The sequence below is a fragment of the Meles meles genome, chromosome 18 (assembly GCF_922984935.1).
Source record: "Meles meles chromosome 18, mMelMel3.1 paternal haplotype, whole genome shotgun sequence".
Taxonomy (NCBI): domain Eukaryota; kingdom Metazoa; phylum Chordata; class Mammalia; order Carnivora; family Mustelidae; genus Meles; species Meles meles.
In genome coordinates this window covers 40802891-40830296 of record NC_060083.1, presented here as the reverse complement: position 1 = coordinate 40830296, position 27406 = coordinate 40802891, and the positions used below count along the sequence as shown (strand labels likewise).

General features: G+C 57.3%; 4 protein-coding genes across 6 annotated transcripts; 1 reads left to right on the top strand and 3 right to left on the bottom strand.

Moving 5' to 3' along the window:
• Positions 1-398: 398 nt before the first annotated feature.
• Positions 399-6995, bottom strand: MRPL10 (mitochondrial ribosomal protein L10). The gene is made up of 5 exons (XM_045983873.1): positions 6910-6995; positions 4423-4592; positions 2979-3143; positions 2584-2728; positions 399-1346 (listed from the first exon to the last, which is right to left on the bottom strand). The coding sequence occupies exons 1-5, from the start codon at positions 6959-6961 to the stop codon at positions 1090-1092; spliced, it is 789 nt and encodes a 262-aa protein (XP_045839829.1). The 5' UTR covers positions 6962-6995; the 3' UTR covers positions 399-1089.
• A 266-nt stretch (positions 6996-7261) lies between these two features.
• On the top strand, positions 7262-11774 carry LRRC46 (leucine rich repeat containing 46). Of its 2 annotated transcripts, none has more exons than XM_045985800.1 (8): positions 7262-7448; positions 7547-7652; positions 8975-9083; positions 9767-9813; positions 10096-10205; positions 10394-10463; positions 10800-10927; positions 11274-11774. In XM_045985800.1, the coding sequence occupies exons 1-8, from the start codon at positions 7436-7438 to the stop codon at positions 11639-11641; spliced, it is 951 nt and encodes a 316-aa protein (XP_045841756.1). In that variant the 5' UTR covers positions 7262-7435; the 3' UTR covers positions 11642-11774. The 2 variants fall into 2 exon arrangements, with proteins under 2 accessions (XP_045841756.1, XP_045841755.1); XM_045985799.1 differs by having other exon boundaries at positions 10800-10948.
• A 500-nt stretch (positions 11775-12274) lies between these two features.
• On the bottom strand, positions 12275-15863 carry SCRN2 (secernin 2). 2 transcript variants are annotated; one of them, XM_045983759.1, is made up of 8 exons: positions 15794-15863; positions 15238-15411; positions 14823-15004; positions 14076-14275; positions 13432-13647; positions 13129-13294; positions 12840-13020; positions 12275-12580 (listed from the first exon to the last, which is right to left on the bottom strand). In XM_045983759.1, exons 2-8 carry the CDS (start codon positions 15409-15411, stop codon positions 12422-12424), a joined length of 1278 nt encoding a protein of 425 aa, XP_045839715.1. In that variant the 5' UTR covers positions 15794-15863; the 3' UTR covers positions 12275-12421. The 2 variants fall into 2 exon arrangements, with proteins under 2 accessions (XP_045839715.1, XP_045839714.1); XM_045983758.1 differs by lacking the exon at positions 15794-15863 and having other exon boundaries at positions 15238-15779.
• A 4155-nt stretch (positions 15864-20018) lies between these two features.
• Positions 20019-26290, bottom strand: SP6 (Sp6 transcription factor). The gene is made up of 2 exons (XM_045985473.1): positions 25820-26290; positions 20019-23616 (listed from the first exon to the last, which is right to left on the bottom strand). The coding sequence occupies exon 2, from the start codon at positions 23556-23558 to the stop codon at positions 22428-22430; it is 1131 nt and encodes a 376-aa protein (XP_045841429.1). The 5' UTR covers positions 23559-23616; positions 25820-26290; the 3' UTR covers positions 20019-22427.
• Between the last annotated feature and the right edge of the window lie 1116 nt (positions 26291-27406).

The window sequence follows — 27406 nt, the reverse complement described above, 5'->3', positions numbered from 1 at the left end:
TGTGGCACGGCCCACGAGAGCCACCTTCCCTACTCCAATCAAGGACAAGGGCAGGCTTCTAGTTAAACATTCTAATTCATTAGGAACTTTTGGTTCTCAAAGATTGGGGTGAGGCCTTCCATCAAGAGCCTCCAGACCCCCTCATTAATACAGAATTCTGGTTTGGCCCATCTGTTGTTCAGAATCACCTGGAACATGCTGGCTAATGGGCAGAGCTGGCAGCCGCCTTCAAAAGGACAAACATGTAAGAGATGTCATTTGTGGGATTGGTCCAGGGAGGCAGGGGACCTGGACGTGGAAAGAGGAAGGATTTTCTAGGAGGGGAAGTGAGAATCAGAGGTGGCCATGAGAATAAGTCTACATGGAGGATAAGCTCACACACAGCAAAACAGAAGAAGTAAAATGCATTTCATTTTATCATCAACCAGTGCTCCCAACCTTTCCATAATGTGACACACCCCGAGGGTGGAGAATTAACACTCAGGCACACCCCAGACCCTAATGAGGAAGCTCGAGGGCAGAAATCCAGGGAACAGTCTTCTGAGCAGAGAGACAGCCTAGTTCAAGTCCCTGTTCGGCCTCTTATTAGCTGCATGACCTTGGGCAGACTACTGAACTTCTCTGTGAAATGAGTGTGATATGGCGACATGGTGAGAAGAACTGAGGTGTGTCAAGCGGTGAGCACAGAGCCTGGTTCTCAGCACAAGCACCGAGGGGAGCCAATCCAGCACAGTGCACCGTCGAGGGGATAGGCCGGGAGACACGTGCAGCAAGGGACAGTGACATGGAGGCAGAGTGCAACTTCCTCGTCTGTTCAGCTTCTCTGCCCAGGGCCTGGAGAGCTGAAAGCCTTTTCCTGCTAGGTCCCAAGGTGGGAATACTGAAGACAAAGACAGTGATTCAGAGCCTCTATTTGGAAACAGGGTGTCTCTGCATCCCCGCGTGGCCCTGTGTCTGGGAAGTCGGGCTCAGCGAAGTCAGGTCACAAACGCCACTCCCCACCCCGAGTGCTTCCACATCTCTGATGGGTGAGGGCGCGGCCCACAGGGGCAGAGTGTGTTTATGGGCGGGCTGGGTACAACAGGCTGACTAGGAGTTCGGAACAGGGTCAGGAGAAGTGGGCTGCCCGCCAGCCGGTGCCACAGAGTCCCCCTCCTGTTGCTGTCTGATGTATTGGTCCAGCAGGGCCGTCAGCTGGAAGGACTGGTGCTGAAGCAAGAGGTGGGTCTGGGCCATGCGGAAGGTGAGCCCTCCTACCAGCTCGCCCTGCACCAGGGTCAGGCTGGGAAGCTGGGAGTAGTTGATGAAGCCTTGTCTGCTGAGGATGGCGTCATCGATGCAGCCACCTGGAAAAACACAGGGTCAGCCGGGCGCCACGAACGCCTCTCTCCTCTGAAAACAACGATCGAGGTCCCAACGCATGCTCTGTTGCCCTTCTCCACCTCCCAACCCTCCCCAAATCTGGTTCCCATGCCTGCCCTGCCCAATTCCTCCTCAGTCTGGGACTGATCCCCTCCCTTCCTTCCTAACTCTTCCCTAGAAAACCCTGACATAGGACATCCATCTGGCCCAACTGCCACTAAGTCATGGTTTCCTAAACTTTCTTAAAGAACCACAGGGCGTGGGTGCCTGGGTGGCTCAGTAGGTTAAGCCTCTGCCTTCAGCTCAGGCCAGGATCTCGGGGTCCTGGGATCGAGCCCCGCATTAGGCTCTCTGCTCCGTGGGGAGCCAGCATCCCCTCTCTCTCTGCCTACTTGTGATCTCTCTCTGTCAAATAAATAAATAAAATCTTAAAAAAAAAAAAAAAAGAACCACAGGGCGTGTGTGTAGCAGGGTAGGGGGTGGTCCACGGAGACCTATAAAACCAGTCTTCTCTATAAAAGAACCATCTCCAGGGATCCCCAGCACCAGGGGAGTCTGGGAAACATTGCTCCCTGCCCTTCGGTGTCCCTTACCTGGGTGGGGGGGGGGGGGGTTGTTTTAAGTATCTTCATCTGTGTGGCTTTCTGTATCCCACTGCCAGACTCAAGGTGTCTGAACTTCCTCTCCCTGCGGAGGCCTCTCTGCTTTCCCTCCTCTTCTCCCCAGGGCAGAAATGATGCTGGACTGGGGGCGCCTGGGTGGCTCAGGCGGTTAAGATCTGACTCTTGGTTGTGCCTCAGGTTATGATCTCAGGCCTGTGAGATCCAGCCCTGCATGGGACTCCCTACTCAGCATGGAGTCTGTTTCTCTCCTTCCCCTGCTCCTGCTGTCCCTGCCCCTTATCCTGCCCCCGGCCTGAACTCTCTCTCTCCCTAAAATAAATAAATATAAAAAAGAAAGAAAGAAGGGAGGGAGAGATGGAGGGAGGGAGGCAGGAAGGAAGGATGGACAGACGCAGAGTAGTGAGCCAACATAGGTTCTGGAAGGACACAGGTAGCCCTCAACAAATGGTGCTACTGACTTAGGCCTCATCTGTGAGCAATGCTCCCTCCCCAAGGATGGCCACAGTTATACCCACATGTACTTAGCAGATGGCATCAGGCCTCGGTAGCACACACTCCCCTTCACCCCCATCCTCAACCCACAAGGCTGCTTGCTCACCTAGCAGTGGCAGGAAGGGCACACTCTTCAAGATTCGCACCATCTCCTTGACCTTGGGCTCCTCACTGACCAGCAGGAAGTTGTGCCCCACAAAGAGAGGCAGCAGGTTCTGGTACTTGGAATCCTCTAGGAAGGGCTTCAGAACCTGGAAGAGCAGGATAAACGGCTTCCTGGGGACAAGTGGGAGGAAACGCTGCCCACCCCAGTCACAGGCCAAGTCAGGCTGTGGGTGCAAGCTGACAGTCTCCTCGGCCCCCAGACACAGTGCAGGCACCAGACTGGAGGGTTGCTTGGGGCGGGGGGGTGTTGAACACACCCAATCTGGGAAGGGCCCTGCGGTCCGAGTTGGCAGAGGCAGGGGAGCAGGGCGCCCGCACCAGAGGGCTGCTCCCTACCTGGTTGGGGAAGACCTTCAACAGGATCTTGTGCTTCCACAGCCGGTGCCGTATGAGCAGCTTGTCCTCCGCGCTCAGAGCCACATTCTGGCAGACAGCTATCATTCGGTTCTCTCGGAAAACTGCATCTATCTCCCGATGGAGGAGTCGGATCAGCCCTGTCTCCTGTAGTCAGGAAGAGATGACCGAGGGCACATCAGCTGCCCTCTCCTTATCCCCCTTTCTCCCCAGGGGAACAGGTGCTGGGACTCCCAGGGATGCCCAAATGGGGGAAGTATCGGTGTTCAGGAGGAGGGTCGGGGCCCTGCCTCTCAGGACATGCTCCCCCTCCCACTCTGCCCTTCGTTTTTGTCAGATGACCACGGTCTTTATACCACGGTCTTTTTTTTTTTTTTTTTTTTAAGATTTTATTTATTTGACAGACAGAGATCACAAGTAGGCAGAGAGGCAGGCAGAGAGAGAGGAGGAAGCAGGCTCCCTGCTGAGCAGAGAGCCGGATGTGGGGCTCGATCCCAGGACCCTGGGATCATGACCTGAGCCGAAGGCAGAGGCTTTAACCCACTGAGCCACCCAGGCGCCCCTATACCACGGTCTTTAGAGCAGTGTTGTCATACTGACAAAGCTCGTCCCCATGACCTGGTCACTGGTCTGACCCAGTCAACGTCTGACAATAATGCGGTCAAAATTACTCTCTCTCTCTGATGCTGCATTTATGTTGAATCAATTCACCAATTATAAACGTAAGATAACTCTTTTGCAGTGTTAATTCAGAACCGAGGACAAGACTTCATTTTCTGAAGACAGTGTTTCTCAAAATTGACAGCATGTGGGCCTGACAACAAGCATAAAGGTACAAATTCCCCTGGTCGCTCTGCTCTTTTTAAGGACAAAAAAGTTCCTCCCGTTCCTCTAGGAAAACATAGAAGCTTCAAGTCCTTTCAAGACAAGAGAGATACTCTCCCCTCTCTCCACCTGCTTGCATAACTTTCACACAATTTGGGGGAGACAAGTAAAGAGTGAAGAAAATCCAGGAGGCCCATCCAATCCACAGAGCCCAAAATGCCAAGCAGATTCAAGTGCACATTTCATTTTATTTTATTTTTTTTTAAAGATTTTATTTACTATTTGACAGACAGAGATCACAGGTAGGCAGAGAGGCAGCCAGAGAGAGAGGAGGGGAAGCAGGCTCCCTGCTGAGCAGAGAGCCCGATGTGGGGCTCGATCCCAGGACCCTGGGACCATGACCTGGGCTGAAGGCAGAGGCTTTAACCCACTGAGCCACCCAGGTGCGCCTACACATTTCATTTTAAAGCATCTGGCCCATGGGGTCAAAGAGGGGAAGTAGTGATGTAGAGGTTCTGGAGAGCTACTTCATTATGGCATCAGAGACAAGGTCATATCAATCTACTATCCCAGCACCAAGGATGGGCAGTGTCCTCCTTACCTCCTGTGGGGGACTGGGAGGACATGGTAGGCATCTTGGGTTGATAGCGGGTTTTGGGGGGATATACTCAGTCACAGCCATCAGCTTCTGCCGCTGGAAGTGCATCACACGACGATGGCGGGTAACAGCCTTAGAGCCACAGCGGATGGTCTGGAGGGTGGGCAGCCGACCTAGAAGGGGAAATGGCAACACTGTGACATGCAGCTTCTGGGAGTCCTTAGTCGGTCTCAGATGGAGAAAAAGCCCACCCCTGAGCAAGACAACCATGGCTCACAAAACTAGACCCAACACAAGAGAGGGACAAGGAATTGTCTGCTAGGAATTGTAAATCCCCCAAACTTCCCTTCTCTCTAATGAGTGACCTGAGGTCAACTGTTTGATCCTTTGAGGCGCCCATTTCTCCAGCTCTTCTATAGGTACAGAGATGGCGGGGGTAGGGAGATGAGAACAAAGGAGAAAGTATATTTGAACACATTAAAAAAGGGAGGAGAGGACTGAGCAAATTTTTTTTCTATTTTTTTTTTAAGATTTTATTTCTTTCTTTGAGAGAATGTGGAGAACACAGAGCAGGGGTGGAGAGGCAGAGGGCACAGGAGAAGCAGACTCCCCACTGAGGAGGCAGTCTGACACATGGCTCGATCCCAGGACCCCGGGATCATGACCTGAGCTGAAGGCAGAGGCTTAATCCACTGAGCCACCTAGGCCTCCTGCAAATTTTTCTTAAATAGCCAAATAGTAAATCTTTAAAGTTAAAGAACCATACAGTCTGCAACTACTACTCAACCGTGCCATCGTATCATGAAAACAACCCTAGACAATATGAAACAAGCAGAAGTGGCTGTATTCCAATAAAACTTTATTTATAAAACATGGTGACCAGTCCTGCCACAATTTGGCAAACCCTGGTTTAAGCCAATGGTTCTCAAGGTGTGCTCCCTTTACTCAGCCAGCAACATTGGCATCTCCTGGTAACTGGTTGGAAACATAAGTTCTCAGGGCCTGTCCTGGACCTCCTGAATCAGAAACACTGGAGGGGAGCCCAGCAAACAATGGTTCTAATAAGACTCCAAGCGTTACGGATGCCTGCTGAAGTCCAAAACCACTGCTCTAGGCACTGCTCTGAGGCCTTCGCCCATGAATTGAAGCAAGAGGGAAAATAAGTTACACGGCCCTCACAGCTTCCCCCAAACAAGTCTCCCCTTCCCTTGTTCTTGTTTACAGGCATCGCTGGAGAGCACGCCTCAGAAGATACGGGAGCCACTTGAAAGTTGTAAGCCTAACTGACCCCTTCATCTTCAATGAAAGGACCCAGGCTAGCGCTTCCCACTTTCAGCCTTTCCCAAGATTGGGATGGGGCCTCAGGGAAAAGGTCAGCTAGAAGGTGGCTATAAGAGAGCATGGAGGTTTACTGGGGTGAGAGGTTTTATTGCCAGCAGCCACAAAACCTAAGTTAAGAACATAGGTTTTGGATCAGATGAACCAGACTTTTTTTTTTAAGAGAAAGAGGTTGGGGGGCGGCGGGGGGCGGCAGAGGGAAAGCAAGAATGCCAAGCAGGCTCCAAGCTCAGCAGCACTGAGCCTGAAGCGGGCTCAGTCTGACCACCCTGAGATCATGACCCAAGCTAAAACCAAGAGCTGGATGCTTAAATCTACTGAGCCACCCAGGCGCCCGCAGATGGAATCAGATTTTAATCTCTTCTGCCACTTAGTAGCTGTGACCTTGACCACTCAACTGCTCTAAACTTGAAATTCTTCACCTGTAAAGAGGAGATGATCATGACTTCTCCATGACATGCTTTAAGATTTAAATGAGATAATACATGTAAATCATTTACCACTGTGCCTGGCCTATATTATGTGAGTTAAATCATTCATTAAACAAATGTCTACTGCATGCCTAAAGCCAGGCACCACGCCACCTGCCGTCTATGCTGGATGAACATAAGGGTTCTGCCCTTACAGAGTGGGAAGTCTAATACAGGAGACAACACATACACAAATGCAAAATTACAGACTGAGGGGTGAAAGGGGTCCATAAACAGGCTGCAAAATACACATTTTAACATGGGAAACCTGCTTTGCAGAAGGTGGCCAGGGAAGGCCTGAGCAGATGACATTTAGGCCGAGACCGTGAAAAGGTGGCACAGCGCCCAGGTCTGGGCGGGCAATGGTTCAAGCAAAGGAAACTGGAGGCGAGCAGGAGCTGGGTGCTGGATTACAGAAACCCAGAGAGGGAAGGGGGCCTCGGGCGTAGGGAAGAAGTACTGTGGTTGTCGCTGACGTTGTTGCTGCGCTGCTGTTACTACTAGTGTCTGCAGCCACAGGAAATCGGACGGAGGAAGGAGGCCAGCGATCTAGCTGGGCTCAGGGGTCATCGCGAGCTGTCTGGAGTAAGAGATTGCGGGAGAGGGTCAGTAGTGGAGGAGGGGAGACAAAACTAGAGAGCGCCGTCCGGAACGCGCCATGAGGACCTGGGCCGCTCCTTACCCGCCCGGGGCAGGAGACCCCCTCGCAGCATCCCAGACACGGCCGCAGCCATCACCACCGGAAGAACAGACGGGAGCCGGGAGAGACAGAAGGAGCTAAGGATTGTGGGAAGTCCTGGGACCGGAAACAGCCCGCGAATCCGCCGGCTGGAGCACTAATCCGCATGCGCTGAGCCGTTGCGAGCCCGCCCCACTGACGCCCAACCGGGCGTCCAGTCTCCTAGCAACGACGCTTGGACTCTGGGGCACAGCTCTTTTCTTTCGATCCGCACCCGCCACTCTCTACCCACAATCCCCCAGTTTTACTAGCCCCTTTGCACCGGTCAAACTCCAAAGCCCCCACCTCGATTTACTTTTGTCTTCTACCGCACCTCCTGAATTGGCTCTGAATCAACCACTTTCCGTTGTCCCTCGAGTCTCCGAGCTTCTCCCTCCTCACATCATCCTGGGTTCCGCCAACCCCCGGGGCTATCCAAGTTGGTCCGCTTCCCTTCGTTCTAAGCCCATGCCAGGCCAATAGCCTTTAAATGATGCCCGGATGTGAGTAGGGGATAGGGTGGTGAGTAGAAGATTCGGAAAACAGTACGGTCGGGCTTCCAAGAATAAGAAATATAATAGTTGGACTCATCTTTTCACAGCTAAGCTTGCCCAGAGTCCAGAGGAAGGGGGCGTGTGCATTACTGAAGCCCTTATCACCAAGCGGAACTTGACCTTCCGTGAAGATGAGGATCTGTCAGAGAAGATGTGAGTGCTGGGGGAGAAAGAGGTGGTGGACGATTGAAACACACAGGATGACCAGTCCCCTCAGCTGTACTGGTTTGTCAACTCATCTTTATCCCTCTCTTTACTTACTCCATGCATTCAATCAGTGGTCATGTCCAACTGATTTTGCCTCCTTAAACATTATTCTGTTCCTTTTCTTTTTCTTTTTTTTTTTTTACCATGCCCACTCAACTGCCTTAAATAAGGCTCTTAAGCCATCACCTCTCAACAAACTCCTAATTAGTTTCCCTGCCCCCCCCCCCCCGGGCCTGGATCCCTGGACTGCTACCAAAGTGATCCTTTTAAATGACAACTCTGATCAGGCACACCTTGATGGAACTTTCCTTGGCCCTCTAGTACTTCCAGAATAAAATCCAAATGCCTTAGCATGAGTTGAGCTCTGCTGCCTTTTTAGCCTTATTTCTTGCCATTCTCCACTATTCCTCTAAGACCCGACATTCTCACACCTTAGCGCCTTACTTCTCAGATTGGTGCTGAGCAACATCACCTGGGAGGTTGTTAGTAATGACGATTCTCAGGCTCATCCCAGACCTACTTAACCGGAATCTGCATTTTAACGAAAGCCCCAAGGGACTCATGGGCACATTAAAGTTGGGGAAAGCCTGGATTAGCACACACTGTTCCTTCTGTTTGATATGCCTTCTCCTCATCCCCTTCTCACCTTCCCAGCCAACTCCCACTTACATCACCTCCTCCAGGAAGCATTCCATGCCCCCAATTCAGGAGTCCGTGCACAGTTCAGGCACTCCTTTGGTCCCTTGTACTTGTGTCTGTCATCCACTTGTCATAGATGTTTGGCCTGCTTCTCGAATAGTGATGGGCAGGGACTCTTCATTTGTCTCTAGTGGGCACTCAGTAAATATTGTGGGATGAATGAATGAATGAGTGAATGGAAAAAAGATCCTTCCATGGGCCACTCGAAAGTAAGGAAGGATCCTCCTTCCGAGTTGTCTCATCTCTGCCCCGGTCCCTGCTTCCACCGTCCACGCTGGTCCAAGGAAGTCTTCCTTGCCCCTGAGTCTCTCCAGGAACCATAAGCTGCTATCACCCATTTCCTGGTCCAAGGGCCTTCTACTCCTCTCACCCTCTGATCCTTCCCAGTGCTTCTGACCAAGATCCAGGGCTCCAGTTTCATGGTTTCATGATGGGGACACCACCTCATGTGTTCCTGACATCTCATCAAAGGCACTTATCTTGAAACCCCTTTCCTCCCCTCCCATCTTCCCTGCTGATACAACACAGAAGTGGCATTCCATTACAACACCTGCTGACTGTTCTTCCAGGTTTCACACTCTGGCTGAACTGCAGACTGTCCGCCTGGACCGGGAGGGGATTACCACTATCGGGAATCTTGAGGGCCTCCAGAACCTTCACAGCCTTTATCTGCAAGCGGTAACTTCTTGCCTCCTGCCCTTCCTCCCCCTTCACCCTCTGTGGACCAAGTCTGTTTAATCCAAAAGCAACCAATCAGGTCACCTTGCCATTCCCTGCCATTCAGGGAGGCAGACTTTCATTGAAACTGTTCCCAGATGGGGCGCCTGTGGAGCATGCAACTCTCGATCTCAGGATTTTAAGTTCAAGCTCCACATTAGGTGTAGAGATTATTTAGAAGTAAAATGGTAAGAAAGAAAGAAAGAAAGAAGAAAGTAAGTAAGTAGTTTGTTGGTGGTGGTGGTGGTGGTTGACTGACTGAGTTTCAGGGTCCTCTGGGTTGACTATACCCCGCTCCTTTCGTCTTTCCCCACAGGAACTTTACGAATCAAAGTCACGTGTGCCTATTACTCCCTGCGTGTACCTAAGCCACACTCAGGCCTCCACTACTGCCCCATGGCCCCTTGGTCTCCTTCTTGACTTCCAGGCCCCTCTATGGTTGTGGGCTGAGCAGCGTATACTTTAAGGAAGCGTAGCCAGCCCCCAAGTTGACCCCCCTTGACCATCCACCCAGAGAAAGCAAATCATCCCCGGGTAGCGAGAACCAGTTCAGGGGGCAGGGGGTCATTCCCAGAGCGCCAGCTGGCCAGCTGCAACAGCGGACAGGGTCTACCCAGTTTCCCCAACTTGTTTGCTTTCTGCAGAATAAGATCCAGCGGATTGAGAACCTGGCCTGCGTCCCCTCCTTGCGGTACGTGGTGTCAGGGCTCAGGCCTGGGGGAGAGGGGGAGATCGGGGAGGGGGGACACCCGGCCCTGCCCCAGAGAACTGGTCCAGACTTCTCCAAGCCTAATGTCTTGTCCACTGGGGACCCAACAAGCCCTGCCCTGCTTCCCCCACCCAGGGGGGCCACAAGTCCCCACTCATCATCAGGCTGCTCAGCCAGGGCCCCCGGGCGCCTGGTGTCCTCCTCGCTTCCTCCCATGGTTCCGTGATGCAGCTCTGTCTTTGCACCCCCTCCTCCCCCCCGCAGCTTCCTGTCTCTGGCAGGAAACCAAATCAAGCAGGTGGAAAACCTCCGTGACCTCCCACATCTCCAGTTTCTGGACCTTTCTGAGAACCTGATAGAAACACTGAAGCTAGGTAGGAAGGCCCTGGCCCCAGTTTATGGGATAAGCCTTGTGTGGGCCCCCCCTTCTCCGCTACCATCTCCCCATGCTTGCATTGGCAGCACGGCCTCTGGGGGTCTGGGGAGGCTGTACAAAGGGACAGAGGCTTTGGGCCGGGAGAGGGGTAAGACACCCTTGTTCCCTTCTCCCTGGTGCACGAAGATGAGTTCCCTCAGAGCCTTCTCATCCTCAACTTGACTGGAAACAGCTGCACCAACCAGGATGGATACAGGTGAGGAGGACATGCGGAAGGGAAGAAATGGGGGGTGGCCGAGCTCCTCCTCCTACCTCCACGCGGGCCCCCTCTCAGCCTGCAAACCCGGGGTCACCATCCACGGTGCCTTCTCCTCCACCCTGGCTCAAATGGGACACTTTTTCTCTCCCACCCCGAGGTCCACACAGAGCCAACCCTTAGCTTTTTGGGACTGATCACAGGCCCATCTCCCCGTCTGTGAACACCAGCCCTCCCGGTGTGGTTGCTGCGGCTTGTGTCTGCACTTCCTCCCAGGCTCCCCACCCATGGGTGCTCTCCCGGGGTGGGGGGTCCTCTGCTCTTTCTGCCCTACAGGGAGCTGGTCACAGAAGCCCTGCCGTTGCTCCTGGACCTGGACAAGCAGCCTGTGTTAGAGCGCTGGGCCTCGGATGAGGAGGAGAAAGCCTCAGACGACGAGGAGGAGGAGTTCCCAGAGCTGAGCGGTCCGTTCTGCACAGAGCGAGGTGGTCCTGCCTTCCAAGGCTTGTACCCTCTCTAGAACTCTCCTCCGCCCCGTGGGGCACTGGGGCAGCTAAGGTGGCAGTGACAGCTAGGGAGGCAGCCCCAAGCCCAGAGCGGCATCTGGGTCGGAGTGAGACAGTCCCGCCAGGGCCAGGCGTCAGTCTGGCGTGCAAGTGACATGTCCTCCCCACCCCAACTCCGGGCCCCTCCCCGCTAGGGACGGCAGCAGGTTAGTCTGCTCCAAGGGTCAGCCAGAGACCTCCCTGCCAAAGGCCTTCCTGCCAAGCCCAGGGCTCCGTCTACCACCTACCGTCTTGTCCCTCCCAGGCTTCCTCCAGGAGCTGGAGCAGGAGATGGACAGGCACAAGGAGCGCAGACAGCAGGCAGCCCTGACTGAGCACCTTCAGAGGATGGAGACGAAGCCCGCCCTCACTGACCTCCCCCTGCTGCCGGGGGGGCCCGTGGCTAAGGACAGCAGTCCCTCTGTCACCCCCAGCCAAGGGAAGGAGACACCCCCCAAGCCCGCCTCCTTGCCACAAGCCACCTCTGCCACCAAGAAACTCTGCCCTCTGGTTTCCAGCCAGCAAAGCACTGTCCAGGCAAAGAAGGGGACCAAAGCAGCCACAGGCCCCAAGGCCTCTGTGTCCAGGGCCCCCAGCACAACCAAAACCATGACCAAAAGAATCAATAAGTGAAGGGCAGCCCGTCCCTACCAGCAATTCCACAGGAACGAGGAAGGGGGAAGAACAGGGCATGGGTGGGGCCTCCCCTCCTTCTCAGACCCCTCACCTGTGACAGGAGGCTCCCCCAGTAAAATGTCACCCAGCCCTGAGTATGTCTTTCATGTCATTGCGGGGCATCAAGCAGTCAAGGCAGTGGGAAGGAGTCACAGAAATACAGAACCCAACTCTACTGAACACGTTTCTGGACATTTCGGGAACCACCCAAAGGACTGGCCCACCTCAGGTCCCCCCACTGGCTGCCTGGGCCCTGAGCAGGCCTCATGGTGTGGAAGATGCCATCTCCCGGAGGGCACAGCTCACTGCCGCCCTCAGGGCATGCCCTCCAAGGTTCGAGCCAAGGACCAAAAACCCGTGGTCCTCATTCTCCCTAAACAGTAACCCCATAGTGCGCCAGGCACGTTCTCTTGGGCAGACCCACTCACACACCCGGGGAGACCACCTCTCCGCACAGGCCCCTGCCACAGCCTCCCCCATCGAGTCCCCATCCCCCAAGAGAAGACTGTGCTGCCCAGCAGACAACCAGAGGCCCAGGGCTGCCCTTTGCCCTCACTTGGCTCTCCCACCCCTACTAGAGCCGGGATCAAGTTCACCGAACAGTGAAACAGCGTACTTTATTTAAGGCAAAGGCCGAGCCGGCCGCCCAGAACAAGACTGAGGGGAGTGAAGGGCTTGTGCTGATCCTGCCGTCCCATCGGTCCTGTGCCCACCCCAGGCTGGGAGCAGCTGTGGTGCTCAGCCATACACCTGGCTCTCCCTCTCCACAAAGGCCTGGAAGAGGGCGCCCAGCTCCTGCGGGGGTGGGGCCCACTCCCCGGCCAACAGCCGCCGTGCAGCCTCCAGGCCTTCCTGCTCCAGGTCCCGCTGCTTCTGCCGGAGCTCCTGCCCCCGATCCTGCCCAGGAAAAGCGGAGATGAGTCCCCGGGACAGGCTTCCCTCCAGATTGCGGGGAGATACCTGCCATCTCCCACAAGCAGGAGAAAGGACAGGGTCCCCGACATTCTCCTGGGCAGCTAGCTTTGAAGGCAGGACTCCTCCCCCCAGCTCTAGAGTCTCTCCTCCACTCCCAGGTCCACTCATATTTCCAGAATCCCAACTGGGCATGGGAGAAGTGAGTCATACCCCAGAGTAGCCCTTCATCCCCGGGGCTTACCTGCCCACTCTCCATCAGCCCCAGGGCCACCTGGTGTCCACAGTAGAGGCTGTGCCGGCGATCCACCTGAGTCTGGAATCGGGGCTGGGTCCGAACAGGGTCCTGTGCTCCAAAAGTGGGGGACACCACCTGGGGGGCCGGGGCCGCGCCAGCCCCGAAGATGAAAGGTTTGAACACTGACCTAATGGGACAGAGATGGAACTAGTGAAGGCCATCACATCGCCCCCCCCCCCACACACACCCCGCCCAGCAAGCTCTCCCCTGCCTTCCCCACCCGCATTCCCCTCACCTGGATGGGTCTGGTGTGGCAGTGAGGAAGTGGACACAGGGCTGTGTGGGGTCCCGGGGCAGGATGGACACCATGCTGGCCGTGGTGCGGAAGCCTCCCGAGTCCATACAGATGCCACTCTCCTTGTTCCTGAGGATGTCCATCATCACCTCTGCCGTGATGCCCCCTGCGAAGGAGGACAGGCTGAGGGGCCCCCAGGGCAGAAGGGGACCCTCTGGCCCGGGGTCAAGGCTGTGGGAGAGGAGAGAGGCCGGCACTGCCGTGGCGTTCGGGCCCCCAGCCCGCTGCCGTCCGCTCACTGACCTCGCTGCTGCTGCAGCAGCTCTCGCCCGGCCTGGAAGCGGGCTTTGGCAGCCTCCATGCGCACAGGCTGCTGAGTCAGGGAGAAGACCTGAGCGAAGTCGAAAGCGCTCTGCCCACCCCACCAGCCCTGGGCCAGGGCGTGGGTCCGCAGCTCTGAGTGTTCGGCCGAGATGTCTGTGCCAATGCTCAGCTGGTTGGAGATGTTGCGGGCTCCCTCTGTGGAGGAGGCGGGAAGGGGAGGGAATGGCTCCTTTATCATGAAGCACCTACTCTGAGAACAGGGCAGTTATTAAGAGAACAGCTTTGCCCTTGTGGAGACAGAGACAGACGTGTGAGCTTGATTGAGGCTGTGGCAAGTGCAATGAAGAGGCACCTGCTTGCATATACGGGGTGGGGGGGGGCTGACCACCAGGGAGTCCAGGAAGGCTCCCCAGAGGAAGCGGCAGGCTAGAGCACAAAGAGGATTTAAGCAAGCCAAGGGGAAAGAAAGGGTCCTCAGTGGGCTCATCTCCCATCTCCTCAGGTACGCCAACCACCCTGAGGTTTGCACCTGGATCTGCCCTGCCCGGCCCCCACCCCGCCCCCTCCCAAGGCTGGCCGAAGGGGACGCCTCCGGGAGGCAGGCCCCAGTGCCGGGCCCTCACCCTGGATCCTCTGCGCGGCCCACAGCCTCCCCGCCGTCTCCAGCACCCACGCTTCAGTCCGGTCAGCCAGCAGGAAAGTGTTGTGGTAGCAGAACGGGGCGGGGTCCTCCCGGCAGCTGCCCCCTTGCCCGTGGCGCTCCAGCAAGCCCGTGATCACGTGCAAGGCCTCCAGGGCAGAGCGGCTCCGTTCTAAGGCCAGCCTGGCACGGGGAGAGGGGCCGGGACCAGAAGGGCAGTGAGGTGCTGGCGGCGGGTGACAGAAGCCCCAGTGGACAGACGCAGCCCATGGAGGCCCGCGTCACACAATCCGCCCACAGTGGTTGTGTGGAGCGCAGTTAGGCCAGGGGCTTTCAAGTTTGGCTCTGAGGGTCCCCTGAAGAGGCCTGAAACATGGTCTCGGAGAGAGAAGCACACCAGGCCCCTCAGCCTCTCTTCAACCCGAGGGGCTCTGCTTTAACTCGCTTCATACTTTGGGACTCCATGGGGGAGGGGTGCTTCTACTGAAAAAACAAATGTGAAACCGCTGCCCTGTTTCTGGGCCAGGAGAGGCGCAGAAGCGGCCACACTTCGGAGCTCCTTATGAGACTGTTGATGGGGCCGGGAGAGAGGAGGAGCGGGGCAGCCTGTCTGGGCTGGCAAGGGGGACAGAAAGATGGGGGACCCGTGACCCAGGCTTAGGGGAGGGGGCGATGGTACTCAGCTCTCAGACTTCCAGCACCAGACGATACAGGAGGGCAGTGTCCCCACCTGAGCAGATCCATGCCCAGCAGGGCTTCCCCCTCACCAACTGGCTCCTTGGTCCACACCGCCTCATTGCCAATGCAGACACCATGCTCATTGGCGCCCATCTCTGCCCCCCAGAGCCATGAAGGGCGGCTCAGGATCACAGCATGAGTCTCTGACACCTGGTCCACCTCAATGTAGGTGCACTGCAGGTAAGAGGGGAGAAGGGGAGAGCCCACTCAGAAAGGGTTTAGTATTCCCACTTGCCCAGGAGCAGGCTAAGTCAGAGGCTAGGTCCAGGCTGGTAGACCAGAAGGTCATGCTCTTTCCCGCACCTGTGGCGGCTTTCCAAGGGCCTGAAGAGGAGCCGAGGAGGAAGGTCTGAGGCGGATGCTCAGATCTGCCACAGCTCCTAGCTCTTCCGTAAGGCCTAACCCACCTGGAGCCGGCTCCCAGGGGGGTGAGTGCTTGCGGGTACAAACACCACCTCCTGCACTTCGTCCCGGGGCCGGTCAGAGTTCTTGGCAAAGATCACCGCGGGGATGGCCGAGGCCGGGGGTACCGAGACAAAGCAATCGCAGGAACGCGGGGCGTCGGGGTTCCAAGAAGCCATCTGGGGAAAGGTGGGGAGGAATGGGTCCTCTTCGGGAGACCTCTCCACCATCCTGGCCAGAGCTCAGCCCTCTGGGAGCCCCTATCCCAACACGTGTCAGGAGACACTCGGAGGTCACTGCCGTTGGGTTCGCGATGCTCAGCACCGTACACAGGCGAAGGCACCGCGCGGCGGAGGCACCAGCTCTCGCTCGGCCCGGGCTCCAGGCTCCGGGGTCCGCAGGCGGGCGCAGAACGCACGCTCCCAGGGGCCTGCCCTACTGGGAGCCCTGCCCTCCGGCGCAGTCGCGGGACCCCCTCCCTCGCCACCCGAGCCCTCCAAGAGTCCCACGCCCCTATTCTGTGCCCTCTTTCTCTCTTCCCCAATACGGTCTGCGCCTAACCTCACTCCCTCCAAGATCCCCAGCTTAGTGCCGACCGCCACCGCCTCCGGTTCCGGTCATTGGGCGGAGGCTCCCAGGTGACCTGGAAGGCTTTGGCCCTGGAGGCGGAGCCAAAACCAAGCGCTTGCAGTTCTACCGTTTTCCACCAGGGCGCGCGCCAGCACTATTTCTTGGAGCGGAGCGGCCTCGGAATCCCTGTTAAGCAGCCTGTCCTTGCCCGCGCCGCTCTCAGGCTGGAAAAAGGCTGCGACGAATCCGGGGGCACTTCCAGTGGGGTCTCTGTGGGGAGCAGGAGCTGGGGGTGGAAAGAAGCCCACGTGAAAAGAGAGGAAAGAAAAACTAGATCTGTTAGAGAGCGCAGATTGCTGGGGCATCTGGAGGAGAGAACTCTGCTACCTGTGTCCTGGTTTGAATTACAAAGGTAAGACCTACCCCAGTCCCCACCAGGGCGTAAAATCTGTCAGATTGTCACAGGGCTGGAGGTGTAAGGATAACTTAAGTTAATGCATTTTTTTAAGCTCACATATTCTCAAAACCCACCTGACCCCCAAAAGGTGGATTCTGCCCCCACAGTGCTTGAATTCCTAGGAAGATAGCTTTGAAAGGATATTTGAAAATTTCTAGTCCAAAGATTTGGTGCCTTTACATAGAGTGAAACTGAAACAGCAAAGAAGTCTTGGCCAAGGGGGCTCATATTGATGTGTGGGTGGACTCTGATCCTAAATGTTCTGCTTTCCAGGTCATTTTCCTCTATTAACCCTCTCTGTAACCAGCATTTAAGCAAATGCATCCTATTCTTTTGCTCTGCGGAGCCCTCCAGGAATGGGGACAGGAGAGATACTGCAGATTCTCTACTTCTCCCACATCCATCCTGCCAACAAATCAGGGCTGCTGCTCAGAGCCCTTGGCCACAGCGTGGTAGCCTGGGGTCACTCCTGGGATGGCAACGAAGGCCAAGTTTTCCCCAGGAGGCAGGCTATGGGCAGGTGCACCAGATAAGGGGATTGTTGCGGGATCTGAAATCTGAGATAGTTCCTAATTGCCTATAGTTATCCAAGGCTGATTCTGAAAAGGAAGCTGTCCCCAAGGAGATGGGCTTCACTTTCAGAAGGTGCACTGCCACTTGCAGAGAAGAATTATCTAGAAGCTGGGCGGGAAGCAGGGAAGAGTATCACCTGAAACGCAGAATACTGGCATCTCATCTTGCTTCTACAGTGGACCTTGGAGTGTCTCTTTGGACAGGTCACTTTTTCTTTGAGGACCTCAGTTTCCCCAGTAGCAAATTGACAGCATTGAACTAGATCTGTGATTCTCAACCACGAGTGGGGAGTGGAGGGGAGCAATTTGCTTTCAACCACACAACTCCCACTGTACAACAGAATATTTTCATACTCTGTCCGTGGATGGCCAGCATCAGCATCACCTGGAAGCTTGTTAACAATGCAGAATCTCGGGGCGCCTGGGTGGCTCAGTGGGTTAAGCCTCTGCTTCTGGCTCAGGTCATGATCCCAGAGTCCTGGGATCGAGCCCCGCATCGGGCTCTCGGCTCAGCAGGGAGCCTGCTTCCCCCTCTCTCTCTCTCTGCCTGCCTCTCTGCCTACTTGTGATCTCTGCCTGTCAAATAAATAAATAAATAAATAAATAAATAAAATCTTTAAAAAAAAATTGCAGGGCGCCTGGGTGGCTCAGTGGGTTAAGCCGCTGCCTTCGGCTCAGGTCATGATCTCGGGGTCCTGGGATCGAGTCCCGCATCGGGCTCTCTGCTCAGCAGGGAGCCTGCTTCCCTCTCTCTCTCTCTCTCTCTCTCTCTCTGCCTACCTCTCTGTCTACTTGTGATCTCTCTCTGTCAAATAAATAAATAAAATCTTTAAAAAAAATTGCAGAATCTTGCAGCACCTGGGTGGCTCAGTCTTTTAAGTAGCGGACTCTGGATTTCCTTGCAGGTCATGATCTCAAGGTCCTGAGATTGGGTCCTACCTGGAGCTCCCAGTTCAGCAGGGACTCTGCTTCTCTCCCTCTCCTTCTGCCCCCTCCCCAAATAAATAAATTTTTAAAAAAAGATGCGGAATCTTGGGGCCCACCTCAGACCTAGTGAATCAGAAGCTGCATGTTAGCAACATCCCTAGTGTAAAGTTTGAGAAACGCCGATCTAATACGCCCCCAAGGACAGCACTTGGAGTGCTGGAGCGTTCATCCCGATGGTTTAGGGAACTCCCTGGGTGTCTCTAATACGCCCTCTACCGGGTGAAGACAGCCAGACAGTTGGGTTCCTGAGATGCTTTTCAAACCCACACTGCTAGGACGCTGAGCCGTGGAGCTCACCAGAATTAATGAAAAGTGAAGGCTGCTTAGGATGTGCAGTCCACGGGGAGGTGTCGTGAGGTTGCCGTCGGGGGTCATTCCAGAAGCAAAAGTCAAGGCTGTCTGCCGACGGACGCGAGCACCCAGAGCTGCGAGCTGCTCAGCGGGCACCTTCCTGCACTTCCCCGCCCGCCCGCGGTGGGGCAGGATCGGGCCGGAGGAGAAGCGAGTGTCTGCGGGCCACCGCGCCGCCCCAGGCTGCGGTTCCCAGGCTGCCAGCTCCTCGGTCACTTTCCCATTCCTGATTTCACTCACCAACCCTCCAGGGCCGGTACTCCCACCTCCCAGGAGAGGAGGTTGGCGGCTCAGAGAGGTTGTCCAAAGGGTGAGCCCACGTGGCCTGATTTCCCTACTTTGTCCCTGGCCCTCCGGGATCATCCCGCTGGGGGCGTCAGATCTGAGGGGTCAGTGGTGGCCTTGGGCTCCTGTGGTTGGGGGTAGGGGGCGGGCCAGCCGAGCAGCATTGCTGCCAATGCGGGCCAGTGAGCAAACATCAGAGCCCCACCAAAGGCCCCCGCTAAGAATGCAGGTCAGCAGGAGGAGCTGCGAGGGGAGGAGGGGTGGCCCCAGCCCTGCCCAGACAGGCCCAGCCGGCCCCACAGCTGACCTCCTGTCCCTGGGGGCAGCGATGGGCTTCAGAGGAAGGGGGTCCCCAGGGTCCTGGGGTCTAACTCCCACTGAACCAGGAAGACAAAAGAGGCGCCCACAGAGTGGGGCTGGCAAGAGGTGGGGGGAACATAGGCCTGCCCCTCCTCCTCCTCGGCTTCTAAATCCAGGAGCAAGAGAAAGCAAAGAGTTCCTCCCCTAAAAACCAGTCTGCTTCCATCTGTAACCCCTAAATCATGCTGATACCCGCCCCCATCACAAAGTGACCTTCAACTCTGTGACTGCAGATTCTCCCAAACAGGTGATGGGATGAGCCAGTGTGGGTACCAGAGTTGGCTCCAGGAAACTGGGTCAGGGGTGGAGTGCGGGAAACGAGAATCCCACTAGGGAAGATAACTGTGGCCAAAATGAAGGCGGGGAGGGTGAACGAACACAAAGTCCAGCCTGCCCCTTTGGACCCCGAACCTTCTCAGCTGTCAACCTTCCTTGCTTTGGGCCTCTGGACTCATGAGGGTTGTTTGTTGTTGTTGTTGTTGTTGTTTTTACTCATTTCACCTGAATTGGGCACCGGCTGCATCGCAGGCACTGGGCAGCCCGGGAGAGTGTGTACGGATGGGCGTTTCTGCACATCCCAGGCTGCCCAGTGGGTCGGGTGAGGGTGCACTGGTGCGCGCTGTTTGTGTAACTGTGGCGGGCCCTCTAGCTGGGAGTTGCAGTAGGATCCTTCCCTCAGACTTTCCAGCTGGGCGGGAGCCCATCAGATAGCCTGGCTGCTTTTCATCGCCTTGTCCCTGATAGGGATCATTCTGGGTGAAGAAATCGCTGTCAGTCACCCCCGCCTCGCTCACAGCCAGAGGGACCAATCACACCCCCACGGGGCGGGGTGACCGAGCTGGGAGGCTGGCTCTCCCTGGCAAGGCAGGGAACTGGCGATCTTGGCAGGGGAGGGGAAAGAGGGGGCTTGTATGTGGAGGAGGAAGGAAATATCTAGAACCTTCTCAGCCCCAGGGAGGGACAGTCAGCCCAGCTATCAACCCTGAGGAAGCTCCTCCCCATTCCCCACACCAGCCACCTCCTAGGGAAGGGTCTGACTCTTCCATCAGCTGGGCTCTGCCCCAAACAAAGGGAGGAGAGGCTGCAGGCTGGGGTGCTGGATCAAAGGAAGTGTCCACCCCACCCTGCAGCCGACCTGGTCCTCACTGCTGAGGGACACTGAGTCAAAAAGGAAACCAGAGCTGGAAGACAAATGAAGCAATGATGTGCTTGATGACTTTATTATGGCATAAAAAACACAGGCTGTTTCTTCCTCCTCCTCCCCCCCAAAGTGGGTTCACAGCAGTTAAAGGAAAAAAAAAAAAAAAAATCCTACATTTCTCCTCTAGGGGGCTGCCTAGAAGGGGGTAGACAGCCAAGCAACCTAGATCTATAAACGAGGGGAGCAGAAGAAAACCCATCCAAAGCCCTCACCCGCACCCTTAGAACTCCAGGCCTCCGGAGGGGAACATCAGTGTTCCCCCACCACCCCAACACCCATTCGGGAGTTCCCCTTACAATGGTCACTGGGGAAGGCTGTCCTGGTGGCACAGGGAGGGGGTGGCTGGTTTCGATGGGTGGAGGAGAAAGGCATCCCACACCCACAGTGCCCTCCCACTCTCCCCCTTTCTCTGCCTGGCCAGGCAACCCACAGGCGCCTCGAGCTCTCTCCTGCCCCCAACCCTCTCAGCAAGGAGAGGGACCTCTGGTTGGGGTGGCAAGAGGTGGGGGGGAAGAGGGAGCAAAAAGAAAGAACGTTACTTCTTAAACTACCCCAGGCCCATGAGTCTCTCAGGGAGAGTCACCCTGTCCTCCCTTCTATGCAAATGCATATTCCTATCCAAACCCCAGACCCATTTCCCATTTACGTCCCAGTCCTGGGACTGGACTTCAGCATCCCCAAGGGAGGAAGAGACGCTGTAGGCCTAAGACCTAGGGCTTTGGACAGGGTGAACAAGGTGGGGTCTCGCTAGCTAGAGACCCCAGGCTCAGTAGAGAAACACACACACACACACACACACACACACACACGTACAAACAACATGCACACACACATGCCCTAATATTAAATAAAATACCTTTTGCTTATAACTTAAAAATCAATACACAACTAATCTTCGCATAGGGCTCTGGGTGGAGAAAGGGGGCAAGGGGTCCAGGGAGGTCAGAGGGAATCTTAGGGCCTCTACCTCTAGCTTGGGAAAGGGTACTAGTTCCAGACCCTTACCCCCTATCAGCTTCCTTCCCTCTGCCTGGCTCCATCCCTACCAGGCTCTCCCCTCCACAGGCCCCTCCAAGATCACAATCAGGATGGATCTCTAGCATCTAAAGAAGGGGACAGGGACAGTTTCTTGGACATCACCTCAGAAGGCAGACCCCTTCCCAGAGTCCCCCTGCCCAGAATTGAGATGGGGAGAATGGAGCCTCTACAGGAGGCTTGCAGGCAGCAGAGAAAGGGGATGGGGAAGAAAAGAAAGAGTGGGCCTTCGCTTCCCAGTGAGTAGAAGATGGCTGGACATGCACCCTGAGTGGGGACCACTGGAGGTCCCTCTGCTGGGAGACCCCACCTACTCCCCAGACAACCCAGGTAACCCTCTTCCTTCCATCCCTAAGGAGAAGGCAAATGATGGGGGAGGGGTGGGAACAGGGAGCCAGGATGAGGAACCACATCGATTCTAGGGTGGGGGCTGGGGCTTCTGGTTGCCTTGAAAACCTAGATCAGGTAACGGATGGGGAATGTGAACTACACTGAACTTTATTTTTCATCAAAACCATGAGTTAAGGACTGAATCCGAGTTAGAGGCATAAGGGGTTAGTTCCTTCCATTGCCCTACCCAATCCCTTCCTCTCGTTTTAGAAGGGGACTTTTTGCCCTCCCCCTCCCGGTCTAGCTGTCTCCTCCGCCCCACTGCTCAGGCTGGGAAACTGTCCCGGATTCTGGCCTCTTCCCCTCTTCCTTCACGGCTCCATCAGAATGGGTTGGGAAGGGTTAATCAGGAGGCACATCAAAGGAGTTATTTCTAGGGCAACAACCCTTCCAACCAGATAGAGACCCCTCCCTAAGAGGGTACCTCTGTCTCCCCTACCCCACCTGAGCGCTCCCTCGGGAAACATAGGGACAGAAGCACTATATGGGGGATGAAAGGGACCTGGGCCGCAGGGCGGGTCCGGAGGCGCTTTTAAGTCCCGGTTCCCAGGCGCTAAGGACGTGTCCAGACAGCTACCCCCAGCGCCCGCGGTGGCCCCACTCCTCTCTGCTCCAGGGACGCGCTGTCTCTTCCAGCAGGTCCCCTCCGCCCTGCAGCCGCGGTAGGGGTACCCCACCCCAACCCCCCAGCCCGGGCACTGGAGCGAAGTAGTGGGGAAGGGGAGGACAGAGCAGCATGCGCAGCCCCTCCCAGCCCAGCCAAACACGTCTCGTCCAGCCCCGGAGACAAAAAAAAACACCCTACTGCCCCGTCCCCCTGACCCCGCACCACTTTTCCTCCCCCTTAATAAATAACCACCTGATCCTCGGACTCAAGTCGCCCCCCAAGGGCATCAGGCCGGGGCGGGGTTAGTGGAGGGGGGCCCCCCCGAAAGCTCTTCTGATGCCCCCAAGGGAGACCAGCGTGGGGGGCGGTACCAGAGCAGCTCAGTTGGAGGGAGCCGCGCCGCCCTCGGCCTCCCGCTTGCCTTTGCCCCCGGGGGGCTCCACTGCTCCGCTGGCCTTGCTCTCCCCGGTGGCCGCCCCGGTAGCCTCCTCTTTGGCGCCCTCGTGGGTTTTCATGTGTTTGGCCAGGTGGTCGCTGCGCATGAAGACGCGGCTGCAGACCGCACAGGGGAACTTCTTGGTGCCTGTGTGGGTCTGGAGGTGGCGCTGCAGCTCGTCGGAGCGCGTGAAGCGCTTGCCGCAGAAGAGCCAGTTGCACACGAAGGGACGGTCGCCGCTGTGCCAGCGCAGGTGCGCCTTCAGGTGCGACGTCTTGGCGTAGGCTTTCCCGCAGCCTGGGATGTGGCAATTGTGCAAATGCTTCTTTTTGCCCCCGTCGGGCCCGCACGGAGCCCCCAGTCGCTCCGCCTCCAGGCAGTTGGGGCAGCGGCACACCGTCTGGCCCGAGCTGCGGGGCACTGACCGCCGGGAGCCTTTGGGCCGGGCTGCTCCGTCCAGACTGGAATCCAGACCCTGGGACTCCGGGGCGGCCGCTTCCAAGGCCTTAGCCCCGTCGGGCGGCCCTAGGAGGTGCTGCCCTCCGGCGGCCGGGAGGAGGTGGTGCGGGTGTGGGTGGGGCGGCGGGGCACAAAGCTGGTGGTCTCCGATGTAGCCCCCCAAGCCAGCCTGAAGCGCCCCGGGGTGGCCAGGCGAGGTCAGCGCGCCCTGAGTGTGGGGGAGGTCCATCCAGCTGGTGCCCGGATGAAGGTCCCACCACGAGCCATCCTCCGTGCCTGGGTGAGTCGGCCGGAACCATGATTCATAATGGTGTGACATGTCCGGCTGCAGGAGCTTGGAAAAGGGTCCCGGGGCCAAGGGACTGTCGCTTTCCAGGTCCTCGCAGGTTACCCGAGAGGAGGCCCCCGGCAGCTCATAGCCCTGTGAGAAATCCACCTCCGGGCCAAGCGGGAGGCTCTGCAGCTCTCCAGGCTGCAGCGGGGAGGGGTAGTCCCCAGCCTCCGGGCTCGTGTGGCCCTGGTATGTTTGGAGAGGCTGCAGGTCGAGGCGCGGCGGGGAGGCGTGAGGCGCGTCCGTGTGCTGGCTGCCCAGAGAGCCGCAGACAGCGGTTAGCATTGCCGGGATCCGGGGTGGGGTGGGGAACAGGGACGGTCAGGGGCACCTCAAGTGGGACCTAAAGGAGGCAAAGAAGAGGTGACATGAGGAAAGTAACCAATTCACTTTTAGTCCTGACCCAGATCCCCTCCCTGCAAAGTGCTCCTCTCTGTAGCTGCCTGGCGGGTGAAAAGAGGGACACACCTCTGAGTGGGGACTAAAGACCAGTAAACAGAGTTGGGGAGTGTGAGGAAGGCTGGAGGGTGTGAGGTTCTCAGCCAAGGGGGTAAGTCGACCTTCTCCTTGCTGATGCTGATCCCTCCTACAGGACCTAGCTCATCCTGAGAGCTGGGCTGGTCCCAGGCTGGTAAGTCAGAAACACCTACAGTAAAATGCTAGGACCATCCCGACCCAGGGTTCCCAGGCCAGCACAAAGAGCCAGTCCCATTTACCGGCTGCAGACAGGCCGCCACTCCCAACGGAGGGCCCATCTCTGTTTCCCTAGTCTAACTCAGGACACAGATGAGGAGAGGGTGGGGGTTTGTTTCTGAAACTCAGAGCTTGAGGTGACTTGATTTTCCATGCCCAGCGCAGGTTTTCAGATACTGGGGGAGATCTCATTCCGTCCCTGAGGCATGTTCAGTGAGGAAAAGCATTTCACTGTTCTGTACCATTCGCCTCAGCTCTCTGCCTGGCTGGGTTGCCAGCCACTGCCCCGCAAACCTACTTCCATGCCTGGCCCCCACCCCTTCCCCTTGTGCAGGGAGTTCACCCCCCTGGGGGGGCAGCCACAGTGCTAGTTCCCAGGGGACATCTCCCCACCAGAGAGAGGTAAGCCTCCTCCTCTCCTGTGCTGACCCACACAGGCTCCAGCCAGCTGTCTGCTGCTATCCACGCCCTCCTCCAATCCAGGGGAGACTTAGATGTGAAGCTGGGAGGGGTCAGCTTCCCCCAGAAGGGGGGCCAGCCAGAGAAGAGCTGACAAACCAGCTCAGGGAGGTAAAACTGTCACCCCGTTAAGAGATGCAGAGTCACAGTGGGGACAGCGAAGGACAACAAGAAAAACCAGAATCACAGAAATTACGAATTACCCCAAGAGATTATAGAGGGGGTGCATTCTAGACCTGGGTCCTTTTTAGGAGTTCTGCAGATGGCTCCCATATGCAGCTAAGTGTTGAGAACCAGTGCCTCAGGCCAACCCTCTTACTTAAAAAAAAAAAAAAAAAAGAGGAAACCCAGGCAGTATTTGGAGAAATGACTCGAACAGACTTTCATTTACTTGTTCAGTCAGCCAGTATGTACTGTATGTATCTCTGCGAACCAGGTGTCCGGACTCCCCGCCTGTTATCCTTTCCCTAAAGGGTTGGCAACCTAAAGACATCCACCCCGTTCTTAACTACGCATCTGTGACCTGAAGGTCCTCTTCCGTCCTCTTCCTCCCACCACCTCTCCAGAAGACCTGGAAGCCCTTCAGGTGTGGAGTTTGGTCGCCCAGCCTTCTCTGATGGTGGGAGAGGAGTGCAGTGGTTTAGGTCAGGGACTTCTTCCCACGGCAGGGCTGACCCTGCTGCCTGTGGCCTCTGTGTGACCAAAGAGGTGGCCCTGGTAGTCTGGGAGAGGGGGAGAGAGGGGAACTGGGGCGCCTACTCAGCCTCTAGCTGCCTTACCACAAGAAAGGAACAGGGTGAAGCAGCAGGAAAAGAGCCTCGGGCCCAGGTGGGGCAGCCCAGAAGGGGCTGGGCAGGAGCGGGGAGGCCCGGGACCCTAATAGCTTTCGGCGTCTGGGAACTGCCTCAGGGATTAGGGGGTGGGGAGGTGAACGACCCAGGCTCCAGAGTGGCCTCGCTCGACGCAGAGCCAGGGAGTCCAGCCCTGGGATGCAGTGGCCAGCCTGCAAGGTTTCGGGAAGGGAGACAGCAGAGAGCGCACTCTCTGCTTCCCGCTCCCCAGTGCAGGAAGCCGGGTAGAGACACCCTTCTTCCCCCTTCCGCCGTCTCCCTCTCCCGATCACCGGCGCTCAGGTGGTCAGGACTTCCGCACTCCCAGTCCTCAAGGTTCCAGTCCTCCGGTTGTCCCAGTCGCTCCAGTTTCCCCGGTTTTCAGCCTCCTCGGTCCCTCGTCTCGCCCTTCCGCCCAGCTGTTGCGCGGCTGGGACTAAACCCCTCGGATTCTTTAGGACCACCTCCCCCAAGGCCACTGGAGGCTGCGGCGAGTTCGGAGCGCGTCTTTCTGGGATGATCCCCGAAGCGCGCACCCCTCGCCGCCCCGACCCTGGCTCCTACCTCGAGGCTGCGCTCGGGCTCCGGGCACGGCAGGCTGGCGCACTACCGACAGGCGCTCATGGGCCCTGCGCGCCGGCGGGCTCTCCAGCGACGAGGCGCTGGAGCCGAAGACAAGCGGGGGCCGCGACCAGACCCGGTGGCGGGTGGCTGGCGGCTGGCGGCCGGCAGCGGGCGGCGGAGGAGGGGCGGAGGGCCGGCGGGAGGGCGGAGGGCTGGCGGGAGCCAGGGAGCGAGCGAGCGAGCGAGCGAGAGAGCCCAGCTCCGCCCGTGACTCACCCGCGCTCTCTGCCTTCATCCTCAGCCCTGCGCTCCTTTTTCCCCGAGTCCGCGGCCCCGCCCACCTCACCTGCCGCCGCCTTTAACCCTTGCGGGCTCGGCCCGACGGGAGGCCCGCGCGGCCGGGCTGGAGGAGAGGGGGCGGGCTCGCTAACTAGGTCGCCTCCCGCCCCTCCCTGGCTCCTCCCCGGCCACTCCGCTCCTCGGGCGGGGGTCCTGGGCGGAGCGTTTCCCAGGCTCGGAGATCCGCCCCTCGGGTGCCAAACTGCCCCGGAGCCGGCTGGGTCTGGCGGGGGACGCGGGACTCAGACCCTGCGGGCCTGGAGAAGGGGGCGGGTCCTCGGGGCGATTAGGAGCGTCCCTCGGGCGCCGCTTGCTTCCTCCGCGCTCGACCCACCCGCCCGGCCCGTCAGCGCTGGCCCGGGTACTGAGAGGGAAAGGAAACAGGGCTGAGCGCCAAGGATGTGCCCGGTCCACCCCAGGCCTAGGCCGTGAGAACTTTGGGCTGCCGCCCTCCTTCACCTCTTGACCCCCGCCGCTTCTCTCCACCACCACCACCACCACCACCACCACCCCCCGGGCCTTTTCGCCTCGGCTTTCTTCCTTTCCCTCTCCGGCCACTCGCCTTTTTTGGGTGGCCTCCTCTCCTCTGCCCATTCCCCTGCTCCCCCACTTGCCGTTATTCCCCCCTGCCTGCCCCTGTTCGTCTCCCAGGCCCCCGTTCAGCTCTCACTCCCCATTTCCCCTTGAGCAGCAGCCCCAGCGCGTCCTAAGTCCATCTCTCAAATACGCGACCCCCCTCAGTCCGGGAGCTGCTCAGCCTCCGTGTGCCCTCCACCTTTGCCCCCCTGCGCGCCCGGCTCTGAAAGTTGGGGAGGCGCCCGAATGGCCCTGGGAAGGGACACTTCTGGTAAGAACTGATCGACCCCTTGCCACGATTCTCACCTGAATGTTTAAACCCAAGGTTCCTAAGTTTGGGAAAGCGTCTGCGATTTCCTTTAAGGAAAACAAATGCACATACACAGTGCACCATTCTGGCAAAAACTTCAGGGCGTTAACGGCCCCCACCGAAAAACTTCTCTCCAGGTCCCATTTGGTCGAGATATGGAGCGAGCGCCGGTGAGTAGAGGCGTTCCTCCTCCTCCTCCTCGCCCCGCTGGCCTGTGAGCCCGGGTCGTCCGCTGCTCCCTTCCCTATCCGTGCCTCCTCAACCCGCTGCGCGGACTTCCCAAAACGACTCCTTTCTTGCAGGGGAATTCTGATCGATTTCCATATTTTTTTTTTCTTTGCGCTGTTTGGCTTTCCCTACGC